General features: G+C 42.3%; 1 protein-coding gene across 1 annotated transcript in view; it reads left to right on the top strand.

Annotated features, from left to right (window-relative positions):
* Window positions 1–5,326, top strand: part of LOC136863614 (WAS/WASL-interacting protein family member 3-like) — a 93,251-nt gene extending 87,925 nt beyond the window's left edge. The window contains exons 2-3 of the mRNA XM_068226015.1: window positions 3,230–3,796; window positions 5,174–5,326. Coding sequence (XP_068082116.1) covers window positions 3,230–3,796; window positions 5,174–5,326 — 720 coding nt within the window. The remainder of the gene's footprint in view (window positions 1–3,229; window positions 3,797–5,173) is intronic.
* Window positions 5,327–13,053: the final 7,727 nt, after the last annotated feature.

The raw sequence follows: 13,053 nt of genomic DNA, 5'->3' as shown, positions 1-13,053 counted from the left end.
GTTATTAGCTGCCGTCCTCGGAGGCCCGGGTTCGATTACCGATACTGCCAGAAAATTAAGAATGGCAGGAGGGCTGGTATGTGGTTGAAATGGTACATGCAGCTCACCTCCATTGGGGGTGTGCCTGAAAAGAGCTGCACCGCCTCGATATGAGGACACGTGGTTGCATTATTATTATTATTATTATTATTATTATTATTATTATTATTATTATTATTATTATTATTATTATTATTACTTCCAGCCCCGTGATCTAGGGGTAGCGTCCCTGCCTCGTATCTGGAGGGCTTCAGTTCGATTCCCAGCCAGGTCAAGGACTTTTACCTGGACCTAAAGGGTCGGTTCAAGATCCGCTCAGCCTATGAGATTACAATTGAGGAGCTACCTGACGGTGAGGTGGCGACCCCGGTCTAGAAAACCAAGAAAAATGACCGAGAGGATTCATCACACTGACCATGAATCACCTCATAATCTACAGGCCTTTGGGCTGAGCAGTGGTCGCTTGATAGGCCAAGGCCCATCAGAGCTGTAGCGCCATAGGATTTGTTTGATTATTATTATTATTATTATTATTATTATTATTATTATTATTATTATTATTATTATTATTATTATTATTATTATTATTATTATTTCGTATGGTTACTGCTAAGCTGATGCAGTATTTCTTAAATCAGACGCTCCATTGAGAGTGGGAGGCAGACGCCGTGTAAGAAAAGGTGCGTTAAATGTGATGGAGGTAGTGTTGTGTATGTAGTGTGCAAGTAGCAAGAATCTTGGGTACAACACAATCCCTGAGCCAAGAGAATTATTCGTTTTAAGACTAAAATTCCATGGCCCGGAGAATAATCGAACGCTGGTCGCCTATCCCGAGAGTCAAGATGCTGGCCACTCAGTCACGAAGTCGGACATAATAATAATAATAATAATAATAATAATAATAATAATAATAATAATAATAATAATAATAATAATAGGTTATAATGGAAACTTACATATGCGAGTTGCAAGTACTGTATCTTCTAGCATGGACAACGGTTCTGTAGTGAGATTTGGAAATATATTTAGGGAAATGGCCCTTTCAGAAACCCCAAAAGTCTTGTAGAGCGGGCTAGGCGCATTTGCTACTTGCCAAATACGCGCGTTCTAAGCTATTAGTGCTTGAAAATCCATGCTTTAATACAACTTCTTTCGATGAGACTCGGTGGAGAAACCAGAGCATCCTTCCTCGTAGACCACAGCTAATGTGAGTTCACTGTTCCCCAAGATAGAGTACTTTAATCTTGATGAAGTAGACCAGGGACGAGGACAATGGAGCTTTCCCCGACATGTCTACACGATTCCACGCCTGGCGGGAGAGAAATGCTGGCAAGTGAAAGCACCACATTACATTGTTAACTGTTAACCACTGTAGCGGTTAAGCACTTCCCTCTGTGTTTCCCGCCATCACCATTGTTAACAGTGATTTCCGTGCTTGCAGCCGCCAGTCTGATACGGTCAAGGTCACGGCTGGCAGCGCTTCTTCCTTTCTTAGTCATGATTATTGTTATTACTGGGGAGCAGTGTAGTGTAGCGGCTTAGCTGCTTGCCTGACCGTGGTGTCGAGAAGGGCATGCGACGTTAAATTCTCGGCCTCAGTGCACGCAGGGATCCCGAGCAAGCGGGGTAAGCTGTGGAAGATCATCATCATCATCATCATCATCATTTGTTTACCTTCCAGGTTCGGCTTTTCCCTCGGACTCAGCGAGGGATCCCACCTCTACCGCCTCAAGGGCAGTGTCCTGGAGCTTCAGACTCTTGGTCGGGGGATACAACTGGGGAGAATGACCAGTACCTCGCCCAGGCGGCCTTACCTGCTTTGCTGAACAGGGGCCTTGTGGAGGGATGGGGAAGATTGGAAGGGATAGGCAAGGAAGAGGGAAGGAAGCGGCCGTGGCCTTAAGTTAGGTACCATCCCGGCATTCGCCTGGAGGAGAAGTGGGAAACCACGGAAAACCACTTCGAGGATGGCTGAGGTGGGAATCGAATCCACCTCTACTCAGTTGACCTCCCGAGGCTGAGTGGACCCCGTTCCAGCCCTCGTACCACTTTTCAAATTTCGTGGCAGAGCCGGGAATCGAACCCGGGCCTCCGGGGGTGGCAGCTAATCACGCTAACCACTACACCACAGAGGCGGACTGTGGAAGATGATAATTATAATTAATATTATTTGACATCCAGCAACGATCATTTGTTATTTCTGGTATAATCGCAACGTACTCGTACTTCGGGGGCACGAAGGTAAAATAATTGGATTTTTGGGGTACGCCAATCTAAAACTTTGAATACCACTGCTCTAGACGAATATTTACGTGAGGGTGCGCGGCAGAAGAGAAAGTAAGATGTTTACTCCCTTAATATGTCCGACTCGTTGGCTGAACGGTCAGCGTAATGGCCTTCGGTTCACAGGGTTCCGGGTTCGATTCCCGGCCGGGTCGGGAATTTTAACCTTAATTGGTTAATTCCAATGGCACGGGGGCTGGGTGTATGTGTTGTCTTCATCATCATTTCATCCTCATCATTTCATCCTACGGGAGTCAAATAGAAAGACCTGCACCTGGCGAGCCGAACCCGTTCTGGGATATCCCGGCACTAAAAGCCATACGACATTTATTATCCCTTAACATGGTTGTTTCTTTCTGAATACTTGAGACAGTAGGGTCTGCCTGGCCAGGCGGTAATGGCGAGTTGTGTATGTTCGATACCCGTCAGGAAGTCTCACTTCTACTTCTGGAGAGATCTATGGCCCCAAGGTTCACCCAGCCTACATCACAAATGAATATCAGGTGAATTTCTGGAGAAAATACGGCCATTAGCATGAAGCTAAACACTCTTATCACACATAGCGCCGAGGTTACAGAAAAAATAGCGGAAGTATTTACATTCCACTCCCCAAAGTGCCTTCCTGGCTGGTATGGGGAAGGCCGAGCGTTGCTTTTGTTTGCTTCTGTAAATTCGAGATTTTTTCATTTATTAGCATTTAAATATCCTTATTCCACTTCATAAAATTGTAACCAAACCTTTGAGAACATATGTATGCTCATATTTAATTATTCGAATAAACTGATTATTCAGAAAAGTCCTTGGTTTCAATTAGTTAGGATAGTTTGTGCTCTAAACTGTATACGCTTCTCAAAATCTCACTCTTACACAGCGTGTTGAAACATATGTTATGTGGTTATTGTTTTAGGTTGATGTTAAGATCCAAGTGTTTATATCGTGTATTTCTATGCAGGTTCTTAGCTCCTTGATGGTCCTCGCCAATGCCCGGCCAGGAAACATCGGTGGAGGAGGCGGAGGTTTTGGCGGAGGTGGATTTGGTGGTCCTAGTGGAGGAGGTGGTTTTGGCCTTGACAGTTATGCCGCTCCAGTGGGTGGAGGTAGTGGCGGTGGAGGTGGAAGCTATGGAGCGCCTGCCCCTCAGCCACAGTATGGCGTCCCTCAGCAAGCTCCAGTCATTCACAAACATGTGTACGTCCATGTGCCACCCCCAGAACCCACCTACTACGCTCCGAAGAAAGCCCTGCCACCACCCCCACCCCCACAGAAGCATTATAAGATAGTGTTCATCAAGGCTCCTACCCCACCACCACCTACAGTACCTGACATTCCACCTATCGCACCACCAGCAGAGCAAAAGACTCTTATCTACGTGTTGGTGAAGAAACCAGAAGAGGCACCAGAGATTACCATCCCCACACCAGCACCCACCAAGCCATCCAAACCCGAGGTCTACTTCATCCGCTACAAGACACAGGTAAGAAAGCCTTACAAACGATTATGATATATTTACATAGCCCCGAGAGACAGAAAATTAGCCAATAACTTCATAACCATGCCATGTTGCCAACTAACTCTTAATGGCTATCTTTGTTGTTTAGGTGAGGTTAAGCTTCGTTTAGTCCAGCAAAATTACTTGAAAAGTCATAGGGTTCTCTTATAAGTCGGATCTTTAAGAGACCCTATCGCACTAAGGCCACGGATTCCACTTTCTTCTGTGAAGTGTTAATTGAAGGATACCACAAATCATGGCAGGAGTACTTTATAGATGGGTGTGCTCGATTAGTGATGAATGGGAAGTACTTCTCTTTCAAGTTTCAGATTGTACGCTGAAAAACATAACATTGAGTGTATAGTGAAAATATAACGTTCTAAGTCTTTTCTGGCGGGACTCTTTAGCCGAAGCTTTAAGGAAAAGGCCCGGAAGAACGTGGGTTAATCCCAGTCAGGGAAAATTTAAGAACTAGACTTTGGCTTCTGGAAAGGCAGATGGCCCTGGGATTCACTGAATCTACGCCAGAAATTAGTACCTATAGGTAGTTAATTCCTAGGGCAAAAATTGCCGAGCATAGAGCAAACCCCTCTCTCCCACTAAGAGGTGCGGTTACAGATAGTAGAAGTGTTTACCTTCCTCTCCTTTATGACCTGTAATGAGAGGACTTCGCTTTGCTTTTTAACTACGGTATTTCCTGTTTTACGGCGCAACCACTCAATTTGTACAAGGGAAACTCTCTGCAGTGGTGACTTTCCTATCTTCTGCCACTAGTCGATACGTTATTAGACAATGGATAAAATAAGTATGGGTATAAATGATGGCTTCCTAACAACATTTCTCACATGCAATTGCTCTAATAACTTACTTCCACCTGTAATGTTTGGAGCTAAATTACAGAGGCTGAACCAGAATTAGGCCCTACATCAACAAACATCATTCATCAACATATTGCGCTTGCTGAATCTCTCAACTGAACAACATATTAATAAGCGTCTATTGTCGTGTAAATAACTTACTCAAATTTTAGTTAATATTACAAATATATTAAATTAATTTCCCAGTTGAATTCTATTCCCTCAGAACAGAATGAGCTTTTCTTGTCTTATTCAATAGCCGGGAGAATTGGCTACGCAGAGGTAATAATAAACTTATATTCAGGAGACAGTAGGTCGGCAGCCCTAAATATAGATTTAGATGGTTTCACATTTTCACCCCAACCAAATGCCGAAGCTGTACTATCCCAAACCTAGTCCTTTCCTTCCTGCGTCGCTTATGTTAGCGCGACCTTACACAACTAGCGACAAGTCCAATTTAAAAGGTAAGATTTAAACTTGAGAAAATATTTCTGATTTGTTTTAGAAGCAAGAAGGCTACCCACCAGCGCAGCCCCCAAGCTCTGACTATGGTCCCCCAGCATCGGCTCCTGGATCCAACTACGGTGCTCCTGCTGCTCCGTCAGCGCCCTCTGGCCAGTACGGAGCTCCAAGCGGTGGCGGAGGAGGGCCCTATTAAGAACAACCGACTGTACTACTGGGACTCGTCGACCGCACTGAACCATATTACAGACTGAAAGTGTAAGAGTGGCTCTCACCAAAGAAGATTTTTACCTCAAACCTGTCTTATGCATGGAGTGATGGAGATGCACGATCATTGTTCATACTTGTGTTCGCAACAAGACCCCGCGCTCATGATTAACTGGTTCAGAGAATGAACACAAGAACTGTTTCAACGACAGTTACAGAGAAAGAAATACCCTTGATTACGGAGCATAAACCAGTGTGTAAAAGTCACACAAGAAAGTACTTGGTTCGATCTAAAATTTCTAATCTTATTTTGTGACTTTAATATTAATATATCGGGTAGGAAAATTATTTTAAAGTTAGAATTGTGAGTAGCCTACAGGGAATTAATATTTTAATGATAGGCCTACATACATACATACATCTGCATTATAGACGGTTATTCCTTTCAGCGTTCAGTCTGCAAGCCTCTGTGAATGTTTACTAAACGTCGCCACAATTCTTTACTTGTAACTAGTTCTGTGGCCTCGATTTGGTCTATACCACTTATCTTTAAATCATTAGAAACTGGATCTAATCATCGTGGTCTTGGTCTTCCTCTACTTCTCTTACCGTCCTTCACTGAGTCCATTACTCTCCTAGGTAACCTATCTTCCTCCACTCAGCTCGCATGATCCCACCGTCGAAGCCGGTTTATGCGTACAGCACCATCCATCGAGTTCGTTCCTAACTTATCCTTTATCTCCACATTCCGAGTAGCCTCCTGCTAATGTTCCACCTGATTGTACCCGCGATCATTCTCGCTACTTTCATGTCTGTTACTTCTAACGAATGAATACGATATCCTGAGACTACCCACCTTTCACTCCCGTAAATCAAAGTTGGTCTGAAAACAGGCCGATGTAAAGATAGTTTCTTCCTGGAGCTGACTTCCTTCTTACAGAATACTGTTGATCGCAACTGCATTAGCTTTGCTTCAACTTGATTTAAGCTCACTTCCTATTCTACATCCTGGAAGAATACACATCTTAAATACTTGAAATTATCTACCTGTTCCAGCTTTGTATTCCCAACCTGGCATTCAATTCTCTTAGCTTTCTTACCTACTGTCATTATTGGGAAGGCTAATCATACTGCACCTTTTTTCAGGTTCCAAGATATTCGACTGCAGGCTTTCAGCACAATCTGCCATTAAGACTAAGTCGTCGGCATAGGTCGATTATATTTTCACATTACGTCCTACATTTCTACCTAACTTAATTCCTTCCTACCACTTTATACTGTTCAGTATATGATTCATGTAAACAATGAACAACAAGGGTGAAAGATTATAGCCATGTCTAATCCCTCTAAGGATCTGGAATCACGAACTCATTGTACCATCAATTCACACCGCAGCCCAATTGTCAACATAAATGCCTTTGACTGCTTTTAATAATCTACCCTTAATCCCATAGTCCCCCAGTACGGCGAACATCTTCTCCCTCCGTACTCTGTCATTTGCCTTCTCTAGATTTACGAAACATAAATATACCGGTTACTGTATATTTCACTCGTAGCATTTTTCAATTACCTGGCGCATATTGACTTTAATTAAATCTTTTTTAATTATTATCCGTTAATTCCCATCTTCCACTACCATAGGCCTATGCTTAATGAACACGAACTTCAAATCATGTTTCGCTGTTTTGTGGATTTGTAACATTGACCTTTCAATCACTCATTTTTAGCAAGAAATTATGTCTAAAGTCACCTCAAATATATACACCAACAAACTCTTCAAAACTGTATAGCTTCATCACAATGAGAACGTAAGCTTGAATTTCTTGAAAGAGGATCTACGTATTACTATTGTAAACGTGTGCTAATCAACGGTATAGTGCAACTGAAATTTTAGATCCCGTGAGATCTTAGATATTAAGCGACATTGAAAGAAATATGTACCCGAATATATTACCAAGTATTATTGGCTGGTGGAGAAGTGGAATAGACCTGTTCCCTTTACCGCAAGTAAACTCCAACTCGAGATGCCTGTCAGCGATTTCTTGGCTTAGCTGGGGATCCTGTTCAGGCTAATAACTAGGGCCCGGATTTTTATGCAGTAACCGCTTAGATTGCAAACTAATTTGGTTAGTAGGAAGTGTCGGCCACCCGCTCTTCCATAATGTAGCAAGAGTAACATAAATTATAGGGGTTTTGATGGGCCGTACCCCTATTGTTTATGCAAACCCCGTAGCATAGTCCTTGTGAAGGTAGACTATACTTGTTACTCGCTTCAGGAAGTTTGCATTCTAACCTATTACTGCATAAACATCCGGGCCCTACTAATAACGCATAGGGCTATTAATCTTCCTTCTCTAAAGCAGCCGAAGTTTGTGTCATCTGGCGAGAGACCGATCACGTATTTTAGAATATAAACCTAATATTTATATTCATGATCTTTAATCGACAAGCGCTGAGTTCAGACACTTTGAAAACAAGTATGTTCTCGTAATTCCCTGGTTTGAATAGTGTTACTGCATTGACAACACCTCTACACAACCTCATGAGAACTACACCAACCTCTACTTGCGTGTCCTTACATTGCATCGAAATTCATAGGTAATGACGATGAATATCATGAAATATTTAATGAAATACAACGAAACGGATAAATGAGTAAGGTGACATCAGCAAAAAGGAAAATTGTTCCCTGAAACTATGACACGGTAATTTAAATGGTATCTCTAAACACATCTCTAAGAGGTGACAACCGATTTCACAGTGCACATTAATGTCCTATTTTTGTTTGCATATAAAATAGGCCATTATTAGAAAATTCGTAGTTCCTTCCTTTAATAATAGCAGTTAATGTCAATGAAGCAACAGACAAGTGAAATGCTTATTCTTGTTCGCATCTTTAAAGATAGTGCACGCAGAGTGTTTTCTTTTTTGGGAAGAATTCTTATTCAGAGGTGTGATAATTGCTCATGAAACCGAATTCAAATAATAGACTCGTGCCTAGTAAACAAACCATGTGCAGCGTCTCCCCCATGGCTGTCAGATATAGGTACCTCATAGAATAAACTCCAGTCTTTGCACATCGACTCTCTTAAAGCATGCATTAACTTGTCAGGTTTACTAAACTCAGTTTGTGCTGAATCCTCAAGAAAGTGATCTGAAATGTTAAATACACTTTTAAGTCTTAATTCATTCTATATAATAAAGTGTACTTCTCCTAAGTAATAGAATAAATAAATTCGTAGAGCGTTATAGAAGACAAATGACGAGAGGTTGAAAAAGCAATAAAATTGCTGACCTTGTGTGTCCATTAAACGGGACAACTTGACACAATGATTCTCTGTGCGATACTGTGATTATGCTCCGTTCCCAAAGGATATTTTGCACTTCATAGAATTTCAAATTGGGTGAGAACAGTCTCCTAAGAATAGCCATCATTCCCCAATACACCGATGTCAATTCACCTGTGTGTTTTATATGAGATCAAGCCTAGCAGTGTAGTTAGTTACGATGCTGTAATTAGGTATTCTGTGTACCTTAACTTGTAAGATTTTGTTTACTTTTCCTAGCTATGTGACTAATTACTTTAGCGAAGGAAACCATGACTTTTTGTAACGATTTATTTTATATTTTATACTTGAATGATCTTTTATAAAAATGTACTTAAAAAACCAAAAATAAATTTCTTATATAAATTGAAATTAGTCTTATTGTCTAAGCCTTCCTTTCTCATTCACAATCAGAACACCAAGAACTATTGTAATAGTCGTCCAGCTGCAACTGGGTATATCCAAGACAGATTTGTTACCAATTTCAAACATGGATGACCGAGCTCGATAGCATCAGTCGCTTAAGTGCGGCCAGTATCCAGTAATCGGGAGATAGTGAGTTCGAACCCCACTGTCGGCAGCCCTGAAGATGGTTTTCCGTGGTTTCCCATTTTCACACCAGGCAAATGCTGGGGCTGTACCTTAATTAAGGCCACGGCCGATTTCTTCCCATTCTTAGGCCTTTCCTATCCCATTGTTGCCATAGGACCTATCTGTGTCGGTGCGACGTAAAGCAAATAGCAAAAAAAAAATGCAAACATGGATGGAAACTATGCAAATGCCCTATTTACTTATAGAGGACCACTATGGAGCATGAAAAAGCACGAATCCTGAACAAATAGGAAAACAATGAATGAATGAATGAATGAATAATTTTCTGAACAACTGTACATACAAGGGTGTGAAACAAGAAAAGAAATCCAACAGGGCGCAATAATTATGTTTCTATTTTTTGTATTTAGATGTAAATTAATGTCGTGTAAACCCACACCCGGATCTAAGTCATCACCTCTATTACCCTCACTATCTTTACACATAGTTTCCGAGGGTGCTCCTTGTTGACTTACCACTTCAAGGGTGCCAGCATTATTAATAGTATCGCTGATGATGCATCCAATAGTTTGTCTGTTCCTGGATCTGCGCTGCACTACTATTTACAACAGGGCCTCTCAAACGCCCTAAATCTCATGCGTGCAAACTGAGGCGCAGAGTTCCTGTGCACAGTGCATCGGTCCCACTCGGGTCGAACCAACGCTTCGTCTCTGGGCTACTCGGCTAAGCTTGGCTCAACTCAGCTCGAATTTGGAGCGCTACGGAGCAAGTAAGGAATAGGGAGACAGGCGGAGCGAGCTAGACAGGCGTGGGGAAAGAGAGAGACGGCGCTATTGCTCCAAATCGAGGAGTGGGGGTCTGCACTCTGGTCAACTAAGCAAAGTAGTCTTTTGCACCGTGCACAGCGCACTGCACTGGTGCATGCACTCTGAGAGGCCCTGATTTACAATGTTTTTGCTTTCTAGTTTGTTTATTTTTCCATATAAAACAATTGTACACTTTCCCTACAGTTTTCATAAACTGAGCTTCCCACTCCCATTTTACATTGGCGAGTTTACGATTTTCCGCCCACATAATATTGTCCTTATGCCCTTAAAGTGCCTTGTGTGCTTTTACGTAAGTCCGCCCCGAGTGAAACATTTTTAGAACATGCTTCGGCAAACAAGCACAAGAGGATCGTGTTCTTGCTGCTTACTAACGAAGACCACGACGACGACAACAACGAATTACCAATTCCACGACGAACTGTTTCGAAAATTTTGCAGAAGCAACTGAAAATTACTCCTTCCATATTGCAGGTAATACTGTGTCTAAATAAAGAAGACAAAACCAAACGTCGAGATTTCTGCATGGAAATGGAGCAACGTAATGAAGAGGCAGAAGAAGAGCAGTAACGCACCTGCTTTCCACTTCAGTGGAAAAGTGAGTGAATAGAATTCAAATTCAGATAACAGAAGTGCATTTACGGGGTTCTCCGAGAACTAATGTGTTCTATGCGGTGTCCCACGCGAAGGTGTAACAATATTATTGCCTTTACGACCCACTCAATATTTTTACGGTTTTCGGAATCACACGAAGGTGTATGGTCCTATTCATTTCTTTAAGAAAACATAGTGACTAGAGGTCCATATATCCAAATAATAATCAACTGGTTGATATCTCAACTGCATCAGGACAGAGGAAATCTTTTCCTTGCAACAGGATCAGGACGTTAGAAAATTATATGAACGAAACACTCCCATTACACCGGATTCGCTCTGCAGCAGAGGCTGTAACCAGAAAATGTGTTACCTTTCAATATGCCTAATAATCGTATAAAACACTCTTATCCTAAACCTTCCCACCCCTACCCCCACTTCATTCACTTCTGGCACCAGATGACAAGGACTCCCTCGCAGGTTGGCTACCAAGGAGCCCCGATCCGATGCAGTGCAACTTTTCTATTGGGATATGTGAATGACAAGCTTTCAGCCCTCTACTTCCTGATGATTTTAGATGATGTGAAACAATACGTCACAAGAACTGTGGCTAGTGTCAACACTTGTACGCAATAGTGGATTTAGGATGAACAAGACTTGTTCATTGAGTTTTGTAGTGGCGTTCTTCATGATACCTTATACTGTACATCCAGTGGTGTCCGGTGAATACGTTCATTACCTCAGCTGCAAAAAGAATAACTAATCGCAGCCTCACCACATTATCATTTCCAAAGTGGTGTTCACGACACCATCATAACAGAAGCTACAGCAATGTACTTACGGTTTCACCCGGTGACGCTTCGTAATCGTACAGGCATAGTTTTGACAGAAATATACTGGAACTTATTGTTTGTCTTTTAACTTAAAATCCTAACCGAAATTGACTAAGGTATTTTACGGCAGCCAAAGTTTTACAGTTGCACTCGCTTAGTGCATGTAGGAAGAGTGAAGGCAGGCGTGGGAAAGTATTCCTCAATCACTGTTATATTCACGAAGAATGCCACAAAACACACGAAAACTAAACCTATTCGCCTCTTCACAAAAACAATAAAACACGGATAGGCCTACAATTCCTTAATAGTCGAAAACAGTAATTCTAACAAGGAAGACATCTTGTAAACTACAACAAAGGAAGAGCTAAATGCAAAGAAATTCTATGCACAAAACACAGTTAACAATAATCGTCACTACTCAGGTCTGAGGCTTATTTCTACATCTTCTCCCACCTAAGTTAACGGCGGTCAGTCCAACGATAGCTTACACAAAACAATCAAAGGTTCAGTTTTAGAGGCTTACGAACCGTCCTTCCAGATCTCGTCTCAACCAGTTCGCTGGAAATCTCTTCGGCGTTGGTCACGGTTCCTCTTGGGGTAGACCAGTCTTCAGCACTTTCTTTCGAAATCTTCTGTCGATGAGTCCAATGTCACTCTGTTGGTCAAGTTTCAATTCCAAAGGGTAGAATCTTTGCACTGGTCTCGGAAGCAAGCCGCTTGATATCTTCACTCTGACCAGTCTGGTTTCACCATCAGTTCCCTTTTGGAGTTCAACAACACTTGCCAAAGGCCAGTCTACACGTTGTGTGTTGGAATTTCCCACCAACACTATTTCATCAAATGAAATCCGCCTATGCTGCTGTTTATTGGCTCACAACGTCAACTGTTCCAAGTACTCGGAACGAAATCTTCCTCGGAGGTCTTCTCGCAGCTTTTGTCGGTGGGCAAGTCTCTTATTAAGATCAGTGGATTCAACTAAATCAAAATCTGGAACTCCTATCTCTTCGACGTCCCGTAGAAACATACTACGTGTTGGAGGAGTCAAATCGCTGGGATTTTGAGACACGTAAGTTAGGGGACGAGCAATGATGACGGCCTCACAGTCGCACAAAATAGTCTGGATCTCCACTGACGTCCGACCCAAAACAAGGCGCAGTACTCTCTTCAGTATTCCGGTAAGCCGCTTCCACCAACCACCTCACCAGGATGCATGTAATTCTTCTGGCAGGGCTGTAAAGGTTAATAGCATCTCAGTCCAATTTCTTACATGAATTATCATTGCCAGAGAAGATGGTATCATTGTCGCTATCTACAAGAGATGGCCGACCTCCTCTACTGATAAATCTCGTAAAACTCTGATTGAAGCTGTCTGTTGACAGGGAGAGATATAAGCTTCAAATGTACTGCCCGATACACTCGGCAAGTATACAAACACAACCATGCCTTTTTATGACTGCCCTTCTTCATCTTGAGGTATAGCTTATTTTTTTAGAATTTGCTTTACGTCGCACAGACACACACGGGTCTTATGGTGACGATAGGATAGGAAAGGGAAAGGAGCGGGAAGGAAGCATCCGTGGCCTTAAT

This window comes from Anabrus simplex, chromosome 2 (genome assembly GCF_040414725.1).
Source record: "Anabrus simplex isolate iqAnaSimp1 chromosome 2, ASM4041472v1, whole genome shotgun sequence".
Taxonomy (NCBI): domain Eukaryota; kingdom Metazoa; phylum Arthropoda; class Insecta; order Orthoptera; family Tettigoniidae; genus Anabrus; species Anabrus simplex.
This window is presented reverse-complemented; position numbering and strand designations above follow the sequence as displayed.